This window comes from Vanessa atalanta, chromosome 20 (assembly GCF_905147765.1).
Source record: "Vanessa atalanta chromosome 20, ilVanAtal1.2, whole genome shotgun sequence".
NCBI classification, from domain to species: Eukaryota; Metazoa; Arthropoda; class Insecta; order Lepidoptera; family Nymphalidae; genus Vanessa; species Vanessa atalanta.
The window spans coordinates 25,001-49,913 of record NC_061890.1 but is presented as its reverse complement, the minus strand read 5'-3'; the positions used below and the strand labels follow the sequence as shown (position 1 = coordinate 49,913).

Below are 24,913 nucleotides of genomic sequence, written 5' to 3'. Positions count from 1 at the left end.
AAACCACGAGTTTCTCACACATCGGGCAATTGTCTCTATAGTCTCACACAATAAGTAAAATCTTCGCGTTTGACCGACGTGGCCGCGACCCTGACCACTGTCTCGCGAGGTGGAGGCTCAGGTCTGAGTGCGGACTACGGACTGTACGGAGCACAAGGAGCGTCTACACACCGCAGTTGAACGTTCGCGCACGCTTGTATTTATCTCGAATAGAACGCGATTTCAGCGCGATTATCTATCGCACAAACGACATTGCCTGTTGTGTTTACATATTCGGTTACCCAGGCAACAAACACTAACAAACGAGATAACTGTATCCTGATATTTTCTATATTTTGTCAATTTGTATGACGCAAGGCGACCGGCAAATAGGTCACGTGACAACAATTGGTACCTCCTTGGACGCCGGCGCTGTCGCTTAGGAGTTCGTATACAGACCATTATTTACACCGTGGACGTGTCATCAACCACGGAATCTATGTTGTTGTACCCCTTATGCCTCTAATAAAACTGACTCTCAACTCTCGGTTTTAATAAAGTAACATAAAATTATTTTAATTAAAATACTCATACACACACGCGTTGCATTCTAAAGTAATCAAATCCGGCTGGTACGAACTAATTGCAACTACAGAGAACTAACAAGAGCTAACTAATTCTATTTAGAAATTTGCGGCTTTCATTGTCAGCAAATAAATAGTTGTTAAAAAATGCAAGAGTTGGCGCGTGTTATAGTCACGTCATATTATCCCACTGACACAGTTGGCGCGATCTTCCATATTGCAACATCCGCTCCGACTGCAGCCGACACGCATCACAACTTCTCATCTTCGATATTCTCTAATTCCTAACTGCAACAGTCGGTACGATTGATGCTCGGCTGTTTGATCGCGGCCCACAAGAGTCTAGCTGAACTATACGAAATAAATATATAAAGATGTATAAAATCTGCCAAACACTGATAATACAACCGTCAGACAGGATTGTGCAACGCGCCGGCCAGTATCGAGGAGTACACACGACCACTGTATAGAACTTAAATGCGCTTATAATATTTGTCAATACTGCGTCATCTTTGTGTACTCAGCGGAACCCGCGGTGCGCGGTAATGGCGTTTATCGTAAATCATTCGCAGACGTTCGCCTATTTCGCAAACCGTTGCGCACTTCAAACATCGCGTTATACTGCAAATTGTTCCTCAAAGGACATGTGCGGCTTGACTGAAGTCGACGATCGATAAGTAGACTGTTTATTAATTTTTATTAATAAAACGGCACCGGCGTGTCTGATCCACAGCGCCTCTACTAAGAGAGACACAGATGCGATGCCAGTCGTATTTTCTTAGGCTTTTTGCGATTGTTGTCAGCACTGAAAGCAATCCTTTAAACACGTCGGACTACCCCATGTTTGTGTTACTACGCGCTGTTGAGTTTAACTGCGCTGGTCTAGCAAGCTGACAGCACTGACACTTATTCTTGAGATAAGTAGATTAGTTACTACGATTTTTAGTTTTCTAAATAATGTTATTTATGATAAAAATTATTTTCTCCGAATCGTTGTAAATATTGGATTAACATGATTTTTGAATTGATGTTCTCTGAAGCTGTTAGTTTAACAGCCTGGGTTACGCTATTGCGGGAAACTGAATCTGGTGGACTTTATTGGTGGTTCGACCGATACCCGTAAGTTTCTTCGCGATGTTTTTCTACATCAATGCGAGTGGCATGGAATTCAAGTCCGTCGGCCATTCTGAAGTCATTATTATTATCGCTATCTCACTGCAAGTCACTTGTCTCTGTACGCTGGAATTGTCGATTGCCTTGCGCGGGCGCGGACTTCGTACACGTCTATATATTTTGACTACTTTCTGTACAGTACCTGCATTAGCGTACATGCGTTATGCGACGCAAGGTATAACTCGTTTAGCAAAATATCGCGGGTTTCACAACGGCCAGTTCGAACGGCGCAGAGTCGAAGGCTACCGCTGGTCCACTGTATTTTCTTTTGTTCTATATTTAGCCACGATCGACCTCCTTTCAGACGCAATAGATGACTTTGGTAATGTCGATTGTCGAGTGAACGCGTGTCTAGCGTCTCATGAACGAAACCTATCTGTTTTCTTCTTAAAATCTTTATCATAATTTGAAGAAAGCTTAATTTTCAATTAAAGGACTTTTAGTAACTGACAAATTGTCAATTATGATATTTTTATTTCACAAGAAATTACCTGAAAAAACGTAATTGTTAGAATAACGGTCAATCCGCTTTTGCCCATGGGAGGGGGGGGGACAAGTTCAGTGACAAAATCGCCCCGAGGCCGAACAATTGATCACACGAGGTGCGCGGACGCAGAAAAACAGACGTAACTGTCTGCGGCCGTTCGGAATGAGGACGATCAACTGGACGCATTGTAACTAAATGACAATGTAACGAATTGATTCCCCGACTTCGATCGAGTCGACAATGAAAGATCGCGGATGCTTTCGGCGTCGCTACAAACGCCGTGTTTTTATCGATCGATTTAGAATACCGATAGCGCGAAATATCTCATTTTGGTGTCGTCTTCTATACTTAATATCAAAAAGTTACTACTTATAGAATTGTATTTGGCGTAAGCTGAGAATGTTTATTCCAGTAACGACAAACACCTACACATTCATAAATAAAGTTATATAAAGTATTTCTTCACTTCAATTTTTTACACTAGAATAGAATAACGAAATACTTTAATTCATATCGATATTTCTTTCAATTACTAGTAAATAAAACGGATGGCCATTTTCTTGACATTCAAGTCGAACAATGACGGTGCCGGGTGTGGAGTGGAGTTGCATTCGCTTCGCTGCCTCTGCTCACCCGACGCTCGACGACGCTCGCGGGAGTTCCGCTCTTAGTGTCGTTGCCATCTGACCTTTCCTCCCCGACTAGCTCGAGTCGCTCCTTAAAAGGAATGTCAAAGGTCGAGAGCGTACCTTCCTCGCGTTCCCGGTAACTAGTTCAGGCTGTTTAGTACACGTAGTTTAGAAACGAGCCGTTAGCAGTGTAATGTTTCAGGTTTCTGTAAAGCACAAACGACATACGACATAATATGTTATAGAGTAATAGATATGGCACGTGCAGTAGAATTATTTAATTTATAATGATGTGCTTATCGTCAAAGATAATAGTTTAAGTACTGAATTAATTAAACTGCAGGATTACGCTTTTCAGTAGATTAGTCATCTCACTTCAAAACAACTTAAAGACCTTCGAGGAGACGGGTAGAGACTTTTATTTATACGGTAAGTTGCTAATCTATCTTTATATGCTATTAAAATACGTGATGATTATGTGGCCTGAGTTACCTGTGAAAAAATTAATTAAAGTAATTTGTTGGGAAAAACGAATTGACTTTCCGAACAATCGAATAAGTAATGAGTATCAAGTGGTCACGCAAAGACTACGTACTATATAACCGGACAGCGGTGCAGTACAGTGGATGGACACCCACAGCCGAGTTTGAAAGCGATAGGCTCAGGTCACGGTGCGTTCATGTTTTATATTGAGCCTTTATTTCTTTACGATATAAACAAGTCGTGGTCGGAGGGGAGACGCGGAATTTCTCTAAAGAATTCTTGCAATTCCGTTTCTCGGTCGTCATCGTCAATCTCTCGTTAATGGCATGTTTGCGAGCGCACTATAGACGTCACAGAGCTCAACGCCCACCGAAACATAGCGCCACACATCAAAGTCACCAACCACGTTATTGTTCACGAAAACTACTCATGTTTCAAAGTTTAAAAATTATAAAAGTCAGCCACGCTAACCAGAATTTATTTAATAAAAACAAGACAGCACGAGGCGCCCTCACAAAGCGCATCGTTTATCGCTTGGTATAGAACAGGTATCGCACTGTAAGTGGACATCTGGTGTTACAATCTCGGCGTTGGCCCCGATCACCGCCTTCTCGCCAGCGTGTCTGCGAGCTCGGCGGTTCCTAGGTTCACGTTCTTATGATGATAATCACAAATATGTCATGACGCTAGATTTAGTTGGTACAGTAACTAGCTAATGCCCGGACTGCGTTGCTACTCTCAACCACCTGTTGTATGGCGGTGGTATTGTGTCAGCTAGCTTACTTTACCTTATCTTGTGCCTGCAACGACTGGCCAAAGTTTCAACACAATCGAATTAACGCATAGAATACGCATAAAGTAAAATCAAGCAAGTTATATGTATGTAATATACATTTTCTGGAAAGCCTAAACTTATTTCTGTATACTGAGGCTGCAGTTAATAGACGTAGGAATGTGATTATTTTTCACGCTATGGTCGAGTAGTTCGCCGTTACCGCTGCGCCGGCGCAGTGGATTCCTTTGTGTGTACATTAACAGCATTGACATGGTGCGCCACGTGCGATAGCGATCTGAGGGAGTGATTGAAGAATTGGTCATTACCGACGCGCGCGCGGCATCCGCTGCGGCTCCGGCTCCCCTCGTTGGCTCTTTAGTCATTCGATGCGATTTTAATTCCATTGGCCCGTCGCCAATCTGTTTGATGCGCGTCTCTCAGTTGATCCTTAACACTCAGGATATGCGTCAGTTGATGTTTTTTTGGTCCTGCGAATGCGTCACCCTAGGGTGCTATTTCGGTTGAAGAGCTTGTTGGTTTTATTTTAGTTCGGACGCGCACGTTTGCGTAACGTTGCATCACTGCGCAAACGCCAGCGCAGTTTTGGCAGGTTTTTAGGACAGCGCCTTGCAGTCGAAAAAATATTTGCATACTTACGATTGTATTATATATAATCGTGTCAATTTTGTCTTTAATTCTACAACATTGTATAATAATTTAAAATGCCACTTAAATATTCTTTAATAGTGCGGTTTTATAAATATAAGGGGACGATATTGTTTTGTAACAAGCAATAAACCCGAACGAGTCGCCGGAGGGAGCGCGGCCGCAAGCTGTTCCCGGCAAATCTTAACAAAACCGCGAAGTTGTTTTCCGCCGTCTCCTCGACGCCCGTTCTTGTATTTCCAGTCTGACGTGTTTTGTTTTAGGAAAAGGCTTAGGGTGAAGGGAAAGGTGGTTAGACGCGGAGACGCGGACCGGTTCAGAGCTGCCAACGTTTCACACGACGGCTTGGATTCGATATCGCGAAGGGTCTCATATGTACGTCTTTCGGTTTTAATGTTTCGAAATTTCACATTCACCTAGCAATTATTACAACAGTAAGCAATATTTTCCTGTTGTATGTCATAAAAATGCAGAATCCGTTACGTCACGTCACGTCACGTCACGTCAATATAACTGAGAAAACCTATCACAATGTCTCTCTTTGTTGCGTTTTATATAAAGTATTCAGGGCATCTTCAAATCAGCACATTTTGAAGAGTACGTCGAATGTTTGTTGAATGTTGTTAAAATAAATGTATTATGTTTCTAAATTAAGATAAACTAACCACTGAAATGTTACGAACTAACGCAGCCACGTTCACATTAAATGAAAATCAACTGATGAATTAATTCTAATTACGGGTAAAGTCTAACTACCGTGTTTCAGACCCGGCTGACAATGAGCTTTCACGCGTCTAATTAATGCTTATAATTCACGTCCTCGTTTGGCGGAGTAAGTGCCAAACCGTCTCGACAAGAGGGGGCGGGAGGGGGGCTGTTGCTCAGCTGTGGGACAGCTGCCGTTGCAACGAGCTGTTAGTTTATAACAAAACAAATACAAATTATATAAGATAATGATAATAATGCTTTTCTCTTTGTGGATATTCAGTATTAACGCGTCTCCGTTTAAACAAATACAAACGATATGCAAACATTTGCGTGTAAAAGTGAAAACGATATTAATATCGATGTCGTGACGTAAGCATGACGTCGACATCACGCTTTAGTTTGGTGAATTAACAAAACACAATCTCTCCTTCTGTGTAAGAGTAGGAATTCATTGTTGAAAGGTTTAAGTGATGAAAATCGAAATATATTTCAAGTAGGCTGTTGCGGACGCTTTTGAATCGTTATGCGAAAGAATTAAATATCAAAATCGATATATTATTTATTCAAGGAGGCCCATAGAGGCACTCATGAATCATGAAAATAAATTAGAATCGTCATGTTACAGTGTTGAATAAAATTTTACATTTACCGTCGGTTCGGAAAGTAGATTCTACCGAGAAGAACCGGCAAGTAAGTAGTTACTCTTTGAAGGTAAAGCCTCCGCTGCTTCGGAATGCAGATGTCACCGAGGATAACCGACCAGAAAGTTAGCCGCCATTATTTTGCTTCAATTAAATACCTAAAATTTAATTAAATTTACATTGCCTGTATAGAATATCAACAAATACTTCTTTTGATGTTGTTTTGAACATAACGCACATCATATCGTCACAGTATTTAATTAACGTAAATATATAATGAAATTATAATATCTGATAAGCTACAAATAGCTACAAATTGAGTAATAATTCCACGTAATTGCGCTGTGCAGCGCGCAGGCGCATGCGACTTGCATAATGAAAACGAGCCCCCGCGGGTACATCGACCCCGCCAGAGCCTCCTCTTTGTCCTCTCGCATAGTCCATAATGCATAATATACTATAGTATATACAATACATGGTCAAGACCTCCCCGCGCCTCGCTTTAGTTCAGTTATTTCAAATAACTGCCGGAATGTTATGCACACATCTCTCTTTAATAGCATGATGGCAAATAATACGTGTTGGGATATTATATACGTATATAAATGTTTGTTGTAAAATATAATACCGGTAACAAAAAAGGTTCAATAAATAAGTTTTGAAGTAAAATTCTGAGATGCATGTTTTCGAGTAGATTGTTACGAAAGACGCAACAAGGATATGATATCACTGCCCGTAGCGGCTCCACCTGTCTCGGCATCACGGTAATCGTGACGCGACGAGCTGCTGTGCGGAGCCATTAGCGCTCCTTCACGATCATCACGAGGCATGTGATCATCGTCTACTAATTGCGATCGATCCGACAAAACGTCCGTAATTCAAGGTTTCCGGGTCGTTAAGTTGCGCCCAAACTTCGGAGTTTTACCGAACAAAAACTTTAATGCGTCTCCGAGGCGGATAAAGTATCCAAATTGCCTTTGAACTTGTTTTGGTAATTCTTAATCGGGTTTTCCTAGAATTTTTTATCGCTTTCTTTAATATATCATTGACATGATCACGATTGTGTTTTTGTTCGTTTATAAGGATCGATATCGACGGCGATGAGCATTTATATATTTTTTGTAAAGGAATTGCTCAGTTTAGTACTACGATGTATGCATTATTGCGTTTTTGTAACGAGCGTTCCTCCGAGCAGTTTTCCGTTTGAAGTTCACTCGAACGTGTTCATGTAGCCGTCTTCGAAGGCGACGTGTGTCATCTTGGCACGTAAAAGGTATTAAGGAGTTAAAGATTATTTCAATAAATATTGTTAAGAGCCCATGAACATTATTCGCATATTTTATTAGTCGTTTAGTCTTTATCGAGATGTCCAAACTTCGCACACGTAAAAATACTTCACTTCGCGCTGTATAATCTGAGATATATAAACATAATCCTACCGATTTATTCTTCCGTATTTCCGTACTGCGCTCACTGCTCGCTCATCTGTACGTTTTATTTAAGTATTTCATAATATTTTTAAATCGGGTTCGAATTGAAAAGTCTAAATGGCAAATATATATAAACATAGATATGCCGCCGCTGAGTGTTCCGAAGATATTTTAGACACTGCCAAAAGTCTCCTGCTTTTTTGTATCTGTTTTAGTAGCGATCGCTTCAAAAGCGCCGGCCGAGCTGAATCTGTGGAGCAAGAGCAGAAAATAAGAAGAAATCCAATTATATATATATCTGTATCAATGTCATGTATGTTTGTATATACAGCAACGTAGACTGTTTGTATTTTGATGGTATTCACATGAACGTGATAACAGTCGATCTAACGTTAGGCTTCGCGTCGCGCGTGCAGGTTGATGTGTCGGCGAGAGTTACGTAGGCGCGTTAGTAAATATGTTATTCATTTATTAAGTAGTTTTATGTAGTAAGTATAATCGATGGCGCGGCGATAATCTCGTGTCTTTTACCGGCTGCGGGATATTTACGACTGTTTTTGTTTTTTTTTTTGCAGAATCGACTATTTTTAACAAACATCGACGCTTAAGCTTACTGATACGTGTAAACGACGCAAATTACAAACACACTTAGAAATAAAGCGCGCCGTCTTTGTAAGCGGTACGAATGCAACTCCGTAATATGATAGTGTTATGTCCTCGTCGCGACCGGGGCCACTTCGCTTACTTAGAATTCTAACTAGATAATTTACAAACTATTATAGACGCTGTGTCCTACATAAAACGGAACATAATCGCCTGTGTCATAAATCACTTGATTCAATTTCGCCGCGTGTACGCCACCGACCGTGACCGTTCCGTGTGAGCTGTTCGACGTGAGGCCGAAACATCTTTAAATCATAACCAAATTATCCTTCAGTCATTTTTAAACGAAATTACGTACATTGGCTCGAATACAGTCGTCAATCGCAACAGAGTGGTCGTGTTCATTATACGGCTAAGGTAAAAAAAAAAAGAAATATATGGCGTCGACGCAAATATACTCATCATAAAAACACAATGGGACGTTAGGCCGCTGACGTCGCGACGCCGGCGCACGGAGCAGATCGTGTAGTCTTTAAAAGTCGATGGTTACATCCAGTGCTCCAGCGACGCGTACGTATGTTTTGCAGCTATAGAAGTCTCTAATATAATTTAATGAAGCGTGTCATTACTTGTTCTTTGCTTTTATCTGATTATTATTCCGAAAGTAAGTATGTGTGTGTGTGTGTGTGTGTGTAGTAAATCGACGAATTGATACATTCATTGTAATAAATGAGTTGATACATTCTTCGCAATAAGACCCACTATAAACTCTGTAGTACTCTTAGTTCTCACCATTTTAATTACAAAGTATGTCGGTAAAATTCAATTATATTTTAATTTAATTTAACTAGAAATCAATAAATACGGACTTGAGCTTTAATTTTTTAATAGGCAAATTAAAAGTAATTGTGCCCGAAAATACCTTTTCAGCTCGGGCGTTCAGCACTAGCGACCTTTGATTAGGCATTTGCTACAAGTGATGCAAGAACCATAGTTACGTGCCCGGCGAGCTTTATGAGCGACCTCGAACGACGCACGCGCTTCCGAAAATTACTTCCGATACGGATCTTGTGCCATGAGCTCGGCCCCGCGCGCCACGCGCTGCTCTGCGCTTTGTGTTCTGCATTATACTTAAGATTTCAGTTCCGATTTTTACTAATATATACCGTAGTTATACTTCAGATTTTTGAGAATTTTTGAGAGACAGTTTATTCAAACTCAAACTCAAATTCCTTTATTCAATATAGGAGCATTATACTTTCGGTTCGGAAAAGGAAACACCCTGACCTGAGAAGAACCGGCGAAAGAAACTCAGCGGGTCTTTTTTTTTTCGTCAAGTTAATTAAATTAATTATGATGACCGAACGCGGTCCCGGCGGCTTCAGGAGATATTATAGTGTTTGCGCGAAAACAATTGCGCTCTATGTTCCCTCACTCGACGAGGGCGAGGGAGAGGGCCCAGAGCTTAAGCGCAGAACTAGAGACCCGGCAGTGATACTATCGACTTTTAATCGACTGTTTTTCTCATCGAATTATATTCTTATTGGTCCAGTCCGACCTGAATTTGTTCCCAGGACATCAGATACTTCTGGTTTAAATGCGAACTAATTACAATGAGGACGTTCGATTAACATTTATTTTTGCAAATACTTAATAAAATCTGTCACCAGCGATTGCGCACTTCCAATAACTTAGCAAACACTTCTACGAAAAATTATTTATTTCGAATTTTAAGCGACAAGCTATTTTCTTGTTATTGTATGTTTAACATTCGAGGAGATTTCGAGCTCGCTACCAGCTCGTGGATTTAAATATAAGTATATATTAAGAAAGCAACTCAGTATCGGTGATACAATAACCATAGTTCGTTCTTGTTTGATAACAACTAAAAACTTGACATCCGCGTCACACTGACATCCGGCGACAGCTAACTTCTGATATGTCCTTCTTTATAAAATATTGTAATATACAAAGATTTATTGTTCTGTAATGAGTCGGCTAGAATTCAAAATTTATTAGTGACGGGATTTAAATTATAGAGACAAATGAAAAACAAATTAACAAAACAAGATGTTTGATATCCGAGATAATTTGCCGCACGCATGTAGACACTGAGAGCGAGCGAGCCGCCGCCGCCTTCGACCATGTAAAGCTCGTCATAGAATCGTTTAACGTTACGTTTCAGTGTATTAAACATATTTAAAGATATGATGTTTATTGCTTTCAGGCCATGCGGGGGTGGTGCGCGCGGTGGAGCGGGTCGGGGCGCGCGAGGCTACGGTGGCTGGCAGCGCTGGTGTGCTGGGGCGCGCTGGCGGCGCTGGCGTTGCCGCGGCTTCAGCCCGCGCCGCCGCGCGCCCACCCCGCGCCCCCAGCGCGTCTCCTGCTGCAGTCCGAGGCGGCCAGCACGCCTGCGCCGATGCCCTCCACGCCTCCGTCCGCGCCGCGCATCGCCACCGACACGCGCGTGCTCACCGAGGACGAGTTGCGGGCCGACGCCGAGCGTCGCCTGCCTTCGCTGCCGCTCGCCTACTGGCACAAGCATCGGAATGACAAGAACAAATTCTACAAGAAGAAGGATTGCGCGCCCTTCCCCTCTATATATGATCTCGAATTCCACAATACATACTGGCAAACTCTTCGCGTCAAGACCGACGTATTCCACTTTTACGGCGCTTACATGGACGCGCGTAACACGTCACGCATCGGGCCAGCTGTTCGCGTGCTCGCCGTGCACGATCGTATCAAGCCCACGATGACGACGCACTGCCAGCTGTGGTTCGAGGAACGCGAGGCGCCCGTGGTGGTGCGCAATCTCGAGTACAAGTATGTGTGGAACAGCAAGTGGGGCAACTACAGGGACGGCGTGTTGCAGCCTTATCTGCTGGCGTGCGTGCTGCCGGCCGAGGTGCGTCACTTGGTGCCCGCCTCCGTGTCCATCGTGGTCGATCCCTGCGATCGCGCCACGAATAACCTGCGCGTCCATTACGATCGTCCCAAGCCGCCCCTCGCTCAAAAGGAGTTCGCCGTCTGCGTGAAGGGGCTGGACTTTCTACACGAGGACCTGTCGGTTCGTCTAGTGGAATGGATCGAGTTAATACGGCTCATGGGTGCGGACAAAATATTCTTTTACGAACTTCAGGTGCACCCGAATATTACGAAAGTGTTGAATTATTACAATGAACTCGGTGTAACCGAAGTGACACCGATAACCCTGCCCGGGGGCCAACCGAACCTTCCCGGCCTGCAACATATGTATCTAAAGAAGAAAACGACACACAAGCGACAAATGGAACTGATTCCGTACAACGACTGTCTGTATCGTCATATGTACCAGTACCGGTGGCTCGCGCTGCTCGACATAGACGAGGTGATCGTGCCGTTGGAGGACGGCGACTGGAGCTCGCTCATGAAGCGCGTGCTGCCGCTCTCGCAGCCGGCGCCGGGCAAGCCGCCGCGCTCGTCCTACCACGCCTCCAACCTCTACTACCTGGACTCGCTGCGGCACGAGCACGGCTGGGAGGAGGGGGTGCCGCGATACCTCCACATGCTGCAACACGTGTACCGAACGCGCAACTTCACCAAGCCCGGCCAATACGTGAAGGCGTTCCACGAGACGGAGCGCGTGCTGGCGCTGCACAACCACTTCCCGCTGGCGTGCCTGGGCGGCTCGTGCTCGTCGTACGCGCTGGAGACGCGGCACGCGCGGCTGCAGCACTACCGCGCCGACTGCGTGACGGCGCTCAGCAAGTCGTGCGCGGAGCTGCGCGCGCAGCCCGTGCGCGACACGGCGCTGTGGCGCTGGCGCGGCGCGCTGGTGGCGGCCGCCGACGCCGCGCTCACGGCGCTGGCCTTCCTGCCGCCGCACCGGTGACGCCGCCCGCATGGCTTAGTCTTATACCCTATTCAATGCTAGTATTAAACGTATTTTTATAGTTTACTTGCGTTTTTTTTCCTATTTCATGTAATAAGCAGTTGTCGCTGATGTAAATGGATATTTGATGACAATACAATTCTTATGTATATCACTACTGGCCTGGACTGTTTTCCACAGAACAATTACAAAAAATAATGTAGTGTAGTGTAGAGATATGGAGACGCATTTTTGTATATAAAGAAACTCTGATATTAAGATGACGCTTACGGCGCTCGGGGGTGAAAATTGCAGGATTGTCCTGATATTGGGCAAAATGGAGTTAGAGAAAGTTAAACATTCACCTTTGAAGGTGAATGTTTAACTTTCTCTAACTCCATTTACGCTGTTAACTATTTATTCTGTTATTCAAAATTAAAAATTCCATTTAATAAACACAAGTCGTATTTTTTTATTAAACGTGCATTAGCATGTATTATGAGTAAGTGTTGTTTATTTATTTTATTTAAAAATTAAATTTAACGTGAAGGGCGCGCCTTCGTTCACGAGTAGACTATACTTGTTATTTCTACATCCCATAGATACTTCCAATGGGAAGAGATCAATAGTCATTAAATACGAACACTGAATAAGATCGTACTTTACAAAATGAAACAAAATAACTGACATTCAATTTTGAGTTCGTATCTATAGGCATTACACGAGGGTGAAGGTGATTGCAACAATTATACTTCAGTGGAACATTAGTACAATTTCAGTGCAGGCGCTTTTCAAAACTACATAATTCCCTTTGATTATTATTATTACTTTCAATCAATGCGTATACAGTATTAATACAAATTGTCATAAAAATATTTATACTTTAGATAAAAACAAAATTAAGTCCAAACAAATAAAATGTTATTCCGTGAATTGTGTACATTGCAGCGCCATCTATGACAAATTTGTTAACAGCAATAAAGCTGCAATAGATGGCGTTGATACAAAAGTTTGTGTATACTGTATGCAACAAATAGGTGTTATTGAAAAACTAAAGTGATAAAAATACTAATTAGACTTAAATGGGCTATTAAATGCACTTAAAAGTCCTAAGATCGTCGTTTATGTATCAAGTTAACAGCAGCAGAAATAAATAATTTATTTGATACAAGTCAAACAGGAAAGTTTGTTGTTATTTTTGTTCCTATTTAACTTTACTTACTCTTCATAGAATGACTACTATTAACACACTACTAGTGATGATTAATGTCCGCCCTCAACGGAAATCAGTAACTGCGCAGATATTGGAGTGCGTTGCGTGTCTCACGCGGGACGTCAGGCGCTCTTTCATAATCTGATGAAGCGATACGACCAGTGAGAGTTTTGGGCTCCGGCGGAGGACTGATGGCTCTACGTACCCTGAGTGGGTACAAAGCAATGGAGATATCGCTTCTGAGAATATCTTCAAAGAAAACCTTATTACTTTTTATTGTTTCACCATGGATGTCAACCCCAGCTCTCGGGATCTGCAGCCTTATGGACTAGCCACTTGGCCATCGTAAAGCTAAACGTAACATTACAAGTAATATATATTAACTATTAATGTAATGATGAAGTTAACCATTTAAAAGTATTGGGTAAAGACAAAACAGTTATGTATATTTTTCTTCTCTGTTATCAATAAAATTTGTCAATTACTTAATAATCATTACGAAGGAATCTCGATGACTAGTAATAATAAAAAGTCCCTCGGCTTGCCTTTTCCGAGAAATTGATAAACAATAGGTTTAGCCTCTGACTATCTGAATCCGTTATCTGTTCCAATCAATGCAACGTCGGGACTCAGGGACCATTTGTCAGTTGTTATTAATTAGTTTCTTTGATTCGGAAATGAAATATACCCAGTCATAGTTATCTCACCATTATGTACCTGTTTCTATTTATTGTTACATGTGTCAGGAAGTACTTGTATATATCAAAAAGGAACATACGACTTAACTTTTTACAAATAATTTAAGGTTCTGAAAAAAATAAAATTTGGTACACACGCTGCACTTAAGTTACTTAAGTTTTGTAGTCAATGGCCTACACGAACGATCTTAAAATGTTAATTTAATTACAAAGGTTTTTTTACTGAGTCCAAAAGTTGTTATGTGAACATAAGGTTTACAAGAGATATGCAAAAGTTTACGAGAAATACATCAATGAATGCAAACAAGGGCTGCGTAGTTAAAAAGCATACACGTCAAACAGCTTCAAGTAAATGCAGACTGTCCCCTAACGAGCGCCCCGAGTTCTCCGCCACAGTTAATATAAACGATTTTTTATGTTCTCATCATCCTTTCCATGTTCTCCCAGGCAACTGTCGACTTCAACAAGGTCACTGGACTATCGTCACATATCCTGTTGACTCTCAAATTAATGACCGCCGTACAGGGTCAAGTCTAAATAGAAATCTTTATCGGCCGTTAAATTATCTCATTCAACGAGCACAGGTTCGAATGTAATAAACGTCTTAAATTTTATGAAAGCTGTCCATTCCTCTATTTTTATGGCTAAAATTGCGTAACAATCGTTTGAAAAATTTAGTTCTAGATAATAATAGTAACACAAAAAAATGACTATATTTTTTTATTTATATTGAATGTCTTAAGCGACCACTTTTAATTTTACTGTTATCATGTAAAGTTATTTTGAAGAAATGATGACATTTCTGGTTAAACTAGCGACACACTAACTGCACAGTCTTTTAATTTATTAATAATAACTTAGTTATTTTTGACAATACAGAAGCGTAAACCTTCGAATTAGTTCATGTTTGTTATTCGATAACATTATTATATAACGATTCACGCATTATAGAATATACATATGTATACTTGTGATGTATAAGATAATCTTACTATATACTTAGTATATTCTAAGAAATAAAAGGTTCAGAACCGGTATCCAGTTTGGAAATCATAATATAAGTTAATTTATATAAAAGTAATATGTATGTTTTTCTAAACTAGACGAAAATATAATAAGGCCGGACCGTATCTGCGAAGAGGCTCTGACTCAGCATATGTCACCATGTGACATATGCTGAGTCAGAAGTGCCATTTCACGGAACCTCAGCAGAGATAGACGCACTTTAAATATGTATAAACTAATACGATATTTTATATTAAGTATTAATAGTAGCATTTTGTATAATGTATAAGTATTACACCTCGCGTGCCTGTGATAATAAATGTGTTGTATTAAAATGAGTTTAAATTAGAAACAAAATTAACTCCAGTCACGGAGCCTACAATAATACTCGCCAACAAACCATAACAAAGCACCAGGATAATAGCAACCGAAATATTATCATCGCAATAACGATCAGGTAGGTATGCGACACAATAGGCGATGAAGGCACGGCGAGTATTTAGTACGTGAATAGTGAATAGGTACCGGTCGGTCCGAGCCGGACCGGTCCGGGCCGCACAGGGCTGGCAAGGCGATAAGTTGCCCGTCGGGTGCATACAATGAAATAATTATTTTGCTCGTTATCACTGATAAATAATTAGCAACCGACTGCAGCCATTCGTGAGTCGGTTTTTAAGAAATGTATATTTCCGAGTACAAGATAATTATGTAGTTTTGTTTAATTATTGGTATTTTTTAAATGAAATGTAAACAAGAATAAGTGCAGTGATTCAGGGTAGTTGAAGACACAAAGGACAAACAATTTAGGATCAGGATGGGTCCGAGAAAGGCATTCAGAGATCTTTAGCCATACAACTCTATTCGGGATGTATTTAACAAAGCAGCTATACAATTATGTCTCAACATATTTACGACAATATTGTGTACGTTCACAATAGCATCGATCATTGTGACAGAACCATCATTCATTAATTTATAAACACGAGTAGTAAGGATAACTTAAAACGCCAAGTTTTCAAGGCATGGCAAGGTTCGTTTATTCGTTTTTGTAATAAAGGTCCGCAGATATTTCATAATTCATATTCATTCATTGTGGGTATGAGGCAGATAAGCTGTTAATGTTTCAACTTTCAATAGTAAGCTTATATGCTTGAAATACCAACTATTCACTCTTTTGTTTAATTCAATTATAATTAGTATAAACCTAGTCGATCATCGTGATTGCACTCTCTAAGGTACATTTGCAATCGTCTCGTTTGTCCTAGAGTCGGGCTGGTCAACTAGCACCAATACCGCATGCTAGTCCTGCTCGTGTATTTGCCGAGTCGCGATAACAATATCAGCTGCCCTCGATGCCTCCTTCGTGTCCGGGTGCATTCATTAGTTTAATTTAATTTGAAAACACATCATTGAGATAAACTGCTTAAATAATATAAGATATTTTTTGTTGAAATTCTTAAAGGTGAAGGCCATAGGTACAAGATTTTAGAGCAGCTAAGCAAGAAAAGTATTATATAGGAGGTTCGAGTAACACCGGATCAGTAAAAAAAACGGTTTTTCAAAATGCTTAAGATGCGGCTTATCTACCCGGAGTATTTACGAACAGAACGATTACTCTGCTAAAGATACAATGTGAACTTTAATCTGATTTTAATCAACGTCTGCTGATAATAAACACGAATTAAGGTGTTTTTAAAATATGAATTAACTTCATTCTTACAAAATCATTCACAAGACAATTTTATCCCACAGCGACATATTTTTTTATAGCAGTTCTTCGAATAGAAATAAAATTTCTTATAGCTTAGCAAAAATGCAGGATTTGGTAACAATTGCAAGTCGACGTAGAGGCAGCCCTGTCCGCGGGCACGGCTCGAGGCCGAGTATGGTGGTCAACGAGGAAGTCGTGGGGCGCGGCCGCAGTCGGCTCGCTTCTTCCCACCAGTTGTCGTCGTCGTGACTGCTGCAGTTAGTTCATCTACAACTCGTAAGATACGTAAGTTCTAGATTTTAATTTATAATTAAGACGTACCTCTACCCTTCAGTCTCATCTAAACATATTGTCAATAGCGACCATATTTATATTTGCATAAATAAAGTATTGTAGAGCTGCTAAGCATCTCTATAATATGTTCAGCTTAGTTCTAATGCCATATCCTCCATATTACAATATTTTAGCGTAAGATTTCCGTAGAGTTAGCTTTTTTGGGTAATGTCTATTAGCTCGAGGATATTAGCGTTGGTCCCGTTGGTTCTCGTTTCCTTTCTTATGACGGGTTCGCTTTTTAGCTCTTTGTGCTATATGAATGAAAATAAATGTTACGCAACAAGATAAGTCGCACCGAGTCGCGGGCGCTACTCGCTATGTAATCATAAATCGCTGACGCTCGCCTTTTGCGTAAAACTAAACATTATTCTGTTTACAGACAACAAAGCTAAATTGCTAATTATTATTGGTTTAATTACGCGTGACCTTATCATCATCTAGATTACTCACGCTATCGTGAACAGTCATGGCGATGGCAAAGTCCAGCGCTTGGCACTGATACCGATGCGGTGCGGGGGCCTTTCATGATCATAACAAATCTAACAGTTCAAAGTCATTTCAGTCTTACTCTAACACATCCGCACTTTTGTAACCATCGACGTTTCAATGATCTTAAAATGACTGATAACAACGCACCTATTTTGCTGTAGGGTGGACTCAAATGGATGTATAGATTCTTGAAAATTCACCGTCACCTAAGAGGGTGAATTGGGCATGAAAGTGTGTACGGAAGTTCGTCATTTTTAATTTAGAGATATGAAAATCAGTACTAATGCTTCTTTTCTGTCGATGTTTTCGATATCTCATCGGACACGAAGTGTACCGACTGTATGTGTTGAAGTACTTGAACTAATATGTGTGTACCGAAGCTTCATGGCTCGTCGCTCGGTCGTAGGGCTTAACTACCAAGTACCAGAGTTTATAGAGATATTTGGCAGAGAACGATGGGTACATTCCTCGCTCTGACAGCAACCACATGCACAACCTACATTCAGCCGGTCCAATTGCGCGCCAGCTTGACTAAAACACATAAAAAAGAAAACACTTTCAAAAGGAACATTTTCGACAGAATACAATTCCGTTGAAAAAACTAATTTTATATACTTTGATTTTATCTATTGATTATTATCATATTATCTTATTAGATTCACTCCAAGTTTTAATGTAACAGTGGAAACTTTGCTTGGCTTATGTAAGACTTTTGTGTGTTAGGTATACTATGCTGTATGTTTCCCGAAAATAAAAATCAATAAATAAGAACATGACGGAGTACCTACATGTAAAAGTCTGTTCCGCTTGAATATAATAAAGCAAATACTTAATTATATGTTTATTCCAATTCAAAAGTGTTTCTTTGAGTCTACTCGATTCACAGAATATTTTTATTTTTATGCAAAGTTTTGCTTATAATTTTTTCAAGATCCATTTGAAAGAAATCACGTCGCTATTATGAATTAATTATTAGTATTTATTTCTGACATTAGACATTACGAACGTATTTTTTATCGATGGGAATGATTAATTCTTAAAAGTTATATAAATCTAAAATTTTAAGGATATTTTATTTGAGTCAGTGAGAGAGTGCTTTATTTCGATAAGCGCTGTAAACGCCCTCAGTACTCCTATTCGTAAAACCTAACTCACTAATTCCAATCCAGTAGTTTTCTTCCATGCTCTTAGGAGAGGTGGAATTAAATAGAGGACATCAAAAATAAAAAAAATGTGTGAAGTATTCATACTTACATTCCTATGAGATATAGACCGCGGTGAGGAATGTAAATATAGCATTACGCGTAAACCGCGCTGAATGCGATATTTCTGATTTACACTTTATCTCGCTTGCTGACAACTGCGCGCGTCCTTGACCGCCAGGGGTCGGACTTGGCGAATGTTATGATTAGCAGAATAATTAAATGTGTACCTACTGTCGCCTACTGGCTGCGCACTCGTAGCGTCGCCAATCGCGCGTCGCGCTGAGTCGCTAAGGATGGAGCAATATCTCGCTATTAACTGATATGACTGATTTTTAAATCTTCATACAGAGAGACGTTTGTTGATCTGTTTGTATGTCAGATTCGCGCTAAAACAACCGTTTCGTTTCAAGGCTTTCTTTAAGATCCGGTATAGACTTCATGATATGTATTATTTTAATTCGATTCTAAGGCGGCGGTAGCGCCGCCTACCAACCTAGTTTCCGCTAATTCATAGCGAAGTATTCGCTCGGAAAGGAAAACATGTTTATATTGTGACGAATAAAGTCACTGGACACGAAACACCCACTTACAAGAGTTAGTACCAACCTAGCAACGCATCCATCGACATATGCCACGACGTGACGCCAGTGGGCAGCTGGCCGTGTTCGTCGCTCGCGAGTCTCTCTGTTCAGACGGAACATTCCAAAGTAAAGATATACAAATATTGTTAGAGAACCGTAAGAATAATCCAGCCGTCTGATTTTATTCCGGTCGCTGTTCGATTTGGTGTCTCAATCACTTAGCGAATGATATGCTTCTACAGAATGAGGATTATGATTTTGACTCAAAACTCGATACCTGCGCCTCGACTCGACTCACAAATTATGAGCGATCATTCTCGTTTTAGTGGCATATATCACGTATGTGTCACTTGGAGTACGGAGGGTCAGCGTTCAGCGCGGAGGGCTCTCTGTTATCGCTGACCTCCGACCGCTCGACCCGCGGGCGTGACCGGCTGACCGATCACATTGGTGATTACAGCTGCTCTTATGTCACGTTTAAAAGTAACTTTATGCCTGTAATGAAGAGGTTTTGTCGCCCCTAGAGCTTGTTCGTCGTCGAGGCTTCCGCCGCATATTTTTTATTAGGGTATAGCCCACGAGAGTATCTGTACGCATCGCTGTTCCTTTATACTGCACGGCCTGAGCCAAGTTCTATTAATGAATAACTATTAAGTATGTTCCAAATACTAATGCTTTTCAGGCTATTTAAAATATATGTGAAGCATAAGTTAAATAATAGAATTATAAATCGAAAGGAAACCACTGAAAATATTGGTATTATTAATAAGGTACCGCCGAGTCTGCAGCACAACAAGCGCCAGCAGTATGCTGGTAATCTCCCTTAAACACCAGAAAATATATGATATAATATATAAACATTTTTTATTTTGTTTAGTTCAAAAGTTTTATTACAATTCCCTTTTAAACTTTTCCCCTTCGTGCTAGAAAGTAGAACTCGTTTTGGAAAAGAAATGATCCGAATAAATAATAAAAGTTGAGTACGGCGAGTCCGCCCTCCTCAACGCACTTCCGATCCGATCAAAGGATTCATCTTGTACTATTTGTTGTGTAATCAGTGTGGATATATTGGACCACTCTATTCACCGATTCAATTGGGAATATTGTTTTAATTATATTTTCGATTAATAACTTAGAGGTTATTTCAACATTGGCTTGTAAATTGGACAGTCACTTCTGGGAGCACTGGAATGGTGTACATGTGAAGCGGGTCTAATTCTAGGATTAAGTACTAACATAGTTTAAGCGTTCGTTACTAATCTATTTAATTTTAATTATTTATTTTAATTTATTTGTTATTATTTTTTAATTTAATTTGAATTTAATGTTAATTTTAATTTAATATGGATTGTTTAATCTGAAATAAAGTATTATTATTATAATTAATTAGTATATCAGTGATGATATTGTCTATGCTGGTAATTACCGAATCACGAAACCTTTGACGAGGATCGCACACTACAAGTGACAGTATCTAAAAATTTTGAACGAAGTCAAATAAACAGTATCTCATCTCGTACCTACGAGTACGAGTACGTGATTCGGCTCAGCTGACAGCAGCCCGTTTCGCGTCGTGCGCTTACTCCGAGCCGACGTTATCGCACGCAAGTTCAAACACCCAAAACTTGACATTAGGCTAGTATTGAATGATTCAACATTTGCAAAACTGAGTAAGAAATTACTTAAGAATAAAATAGAGTAAGAAATTAATTAATTAAGAAGACACATATTTCGGTTCTTTCGTACTTCATTCAACCCGACAATCAGTATGTTCTGTTATTATTAAATTGTACAAATAATACTTAAATGTAAGTATTCGTCCAGTCGGTTATTCGGGGTCGATATTCGTCCATATTTATTACCTATCTTTTTAAATTTTATTTTTACATAAAAGTTTACATTTACAATAAAAGTTGTCGTAAATTAGTTTTAACCAATGATCGGTCGTATAAGTACATGGATACAACTTACGAAACATTGCCTTCTCTCGCGTGACAGTTTAAGCGAATACTCGACGTACTTACAATAATAAGATCGATCGAGTCTTCCGTCTCGCCGAGCCGTGATCTATCGACGGTCGCATCTGTAGGAGGATGTTAGGTCAGGGCCGTTGTTATCTACTGCAAATTACAGGCCATTAGATAGCAAGTGCACATTACCTAATTATTGCTAATGTGTTTGTACTGTGTAAACAGGGCACAGGGCAGCCGGACCGTGTTTACCGTGTGCAGGAAAATTTCTCCCCAGAGACCCGCTATCAGTTGCGCCCCCCGCGACCCTCGCCCCTCGGCCGCCGCACCGCGACTTAAATAGCGTGGTAACTCCCGGAGCCAGCATACTGTCCTCGGCTCTCCAGATACCAACATTACCCTGCACCACATCTTCAAAATGGCCAAGTTCGTTGTTCTTTTCTTCGCCTGCTTGGCATTTGTAAGTTATAGTCGATTTTTATTCTCGTGTTTTTGTTTATTTCTGCAGTCCTTATAAATTTGTAATATTTCTAACATTGTTTTTATCTTTAGGCATCAGCAAGACAAGTCCGCCGCGAAGCTCCCACTCTCCTCCAGGATGTCGAGAAGAATGCTGCTGAGTTCCAGAAAACTATCACTGAGCAATTCAATGCAATCACCAACTCGAAGAATACCCAGGAATTTAACAAGGTGCTGAAAGAAGGTTCGGACTCCGTACTGAAGTCGCTCTCGTCGTTCTCCAGCACCTTACAGGGCGCGGTAAGTGGCCTCCGCTAACCTAACTACTCTTATCGCACGGCTGCGGCTCAGAGGCTGGAACTTGTTATCGCTCGCTCGCCGATCCCAATGTCAAGATTATTACACAGGCGATTGAGATACTCTGCTATTTTATTCCAGTGATAAGAATATTAAACACTAAAAAGTATTACAAATTATGCGTATTATACGGAACAGGGTTGTATAAATGATATAAATTAACCGTTTCTCGAAAACTCGAAACGGTTCATTTTAATACATAGCTAGTTAACTTAATATTCAAATTGACTTTACAAAGTAAAAGTGTTTTTAAATTTCTAATCGGGCGCGCCAGGTGTTGTCCAGCTCTTTAGTGATCATGTTGTAAAGTAGACCGTTTGTTGTGAATCAGATTCAAGACGCCAGTGGAAAGGCTAAAGAGGCTTTGGAACAATCGAAGGCCAACTTGGAACACACAGCGGAGGAGTTACGTAAAGCGCATCCCGACGTGGAGCAGCAAGCCAACGAACTGGTGCAGAAATTCCGAAACGCCTTATCGAAAACCGCAGAGGTCAGTATGAGGAACATTGTAGTGTGTGTTAGCATTATTAACTTTAGCAGTGATCGTTAATAGTCCACCACAGTCAGCGACCAACACGCAGGCAAAAAAAAAAGATATTATATATCAAATCAAATCACAATATACTTCATTCAAGTAGGCTTTTACAAGCACTTTTGAGTCGTCATTTAACAAACAATTTAAAGTAAAGCTACCACCGGTTCACTATACTATTCACAACTTACGTACATAAACATTGCATAAGAATTCGTACATCTGATACAAATACAGCAATTGTCGTTCACAGGAATCCCAAAAGTTGGCCAAGGAAATCGGTGCTAACATGGAGCAGACCAACCAGAAGCTGGCGCCTCAGATCAAGCAGGCCTACGAAGATTTCGTCAAGCAAGCCGAGGCGGTACAGAAGAAGCTGCACGAAGTCGCCAACAAGCAGTGAGCGCGCGCGATGCGTCCATCCCTTTTGTGATAAACATAATATGTCTTTAATAAAATAGTTATATTATTATGAGGAAGTTATTTACCAGAGCAGTCAGCCAGGAGAAAAAGGACCTAACGGTTAAACTAACGACCTACACATCAAAATTATTATTAGATTTTCTGAAGAACACTAAACAATTTTTTTTAATAATAAGAAATTTTATAATTTTTTTTTTCAAATAAGTACATGTTATTAAATAGTTTTCTATCAATATCGGGATTTTTCTATTAATCCTTTAATTCCATTACAGTGTGTTGCTTAAATATAAACATACTAGTAGGTGCTATAAGGCTAGTTTGTTTTTGTATACATTCCCAAAATGGACACTAATAGCTTAGTCTAAATAAATCTAAGCGCAGTCATGTTTTATAAACGCCATACAGTTATGACTACTGGATGATTACTTTGCACGCGTATTTAGTTAGGTCGAAATTACAAACTTTAGCGTAAACGTAACGAAATTAACTCATAAAAATTAAAACGAATTATTCTCTACGTAAGAGAAGTTACACAAATCTTTTTTTTCATACCAGGGATGCTATCGTTGAAGATGTATGCTTTCTCGAAAACTGTTGTCAAGAAAATGAATTTGGTAACATGGGCTATACTGAGTAGGTACCGACATTACTTTGTATTTTACGTGAACGAAACATCTTTCGATTTATTAGTCGACTACGAGGCACTGCAGATCGTAAGCGCTCAACTAATTCGGGCCTACTACAACTAAGTGTGGCCTTTCATTCGTTTTATCAGAAATGCCATGTCTGTCATCTTTCCATCCGTAGTGAGTGATGTTATATGATGTTTACATTTGCAGTCCGTAAAAGTAAGTTTATATAAAATTCGTTTTCGCATTATATTCTCTCATCTACACTGGAATCAAACTACTTATTAAACACAAGAATTGATAAAAAGGAACCTTTGAGTATCTAAATTTGTCTACAGGCAAAGAACGATAATTTGTTTGTTTTAGATGTAATGTGAACTATACGTGTTTACAGACTTTATATACAATATTAGCACATACATCTGGTTGCGGGATAAATCTTTCCAAGTCTAGAAACTGCTCAGTACCAGCAACTTTTACGTGGCGAGACATGTATTAGTTATCTTAAAGACATAGCGCAAATTTTGTGAGTTAGTGGCCTTCCGGTAAGTAAACTCCGGGGCCAGAGTGCACTAAGCTAAGACCATCTGGAAAAATGTACCTTTAGGTGAGATCTATATAAGATAAGGAATACAATAATCAGCTAAGCGGAGCGGCCGGTGCCTCATTATTTTTGTTATACCACAGTTATATTCCTTACTTTTTATTTTGCAAGCATGTCTTTTCGTTTTTATTATTTAAGAATTGAATACATACGTAGATTACAAATAACCCTTTTGAAAAAAACAAATATTAGTAAAAAATATATAATGAAATGGTTAATTAAGCAAATCCTAAGGTTGTTGTGTCGATTGTGCAACAGGCACAGTAAACCAAATCATAATCATTACAACCGCATCCATCAGAACGTCGTCAAAACTCAAAAATGTATAAACTTATACATGCAGTGGTATCGTATTAAAGGTGCTGCCATCTGTCTTCAATGTTAGTAACAAATCAAATCAAAACATATTTGTGAAGCCGAATCTAGCAACTAATTCGGAACTTAAATAACACACAGGAAATTTATTACTATCGACTTTTTGCTATAAAATAAGTGAAATGTTGAATAATAAATTACAGTACATCATAATTTAGAATCAATTAAGATAATACCGATATTAGTTGTCTTATTTAAATCGTTTTGGTATGCGGAATGAATTGAAGGGCAATCAATTTTATTGTACTTATTTTGTTAAGACTAGGATTTCCGGACGGATGATTATAATAAGTAACAACAAATTAAATTAATTAG

At 40.0% G+C, this 24,913-nt stretch overlaps 2 protein-coding genes across 4 annotated transcripts in view; both read left to right on the top strand.

Annotated features, from left to right (window-relative positions):
• Positions 1–12,096, top strand: part of LOC125072138 — a 32,626-nt gene extending 20,530 nt beyond the window's left edge. For 2 of the 3 annotated variants that reach the window (XM_047682656.1, XM_047682655.1), the window contains exon 2: positions 10,386–12,096. In XM_047682656.1, coding sequence (XP_047538612.1) covers positions 10,389–12,032 — 1,644 coding nt within the window. In that variant the 5' untranslated portion in view covers positions 10,386–10,388 and the 3' untranslated portion in view covers positions 12,033–12,096. Of the gene's footprint in view, positions 1–10,204; positions 10,305–10,385 lie in introns of those variants that run through there. The other variant, XM_047682657.1, reaches the window with a different exon arrangement.
• Positions 12,097–21,519: 9,423 nt separating this feature from the next.
• Positions 21,520–23,039, top strand: LOC125072143 (apolipophorin-3-like). The gene is made up of 4 exons (XM_047682665.1): positions 21,520–21,679; positions 21,772–21,978; positions 22,367–22,525; positions 22,821–23,039. Exons 1-4 carry the CDS (start codon positions 21,638–21,640, stop codon positions 22,968–22,970), a joined length of 558 nt encoding a protein of 185 aa, XP_047538621.1. The 5' UTR covers positions 21,520–21,637; the 3' UTR covers positions 22,971–23,039.
• Positions 23,040–24,913: the final 1,874 nt, after the last annotated feature.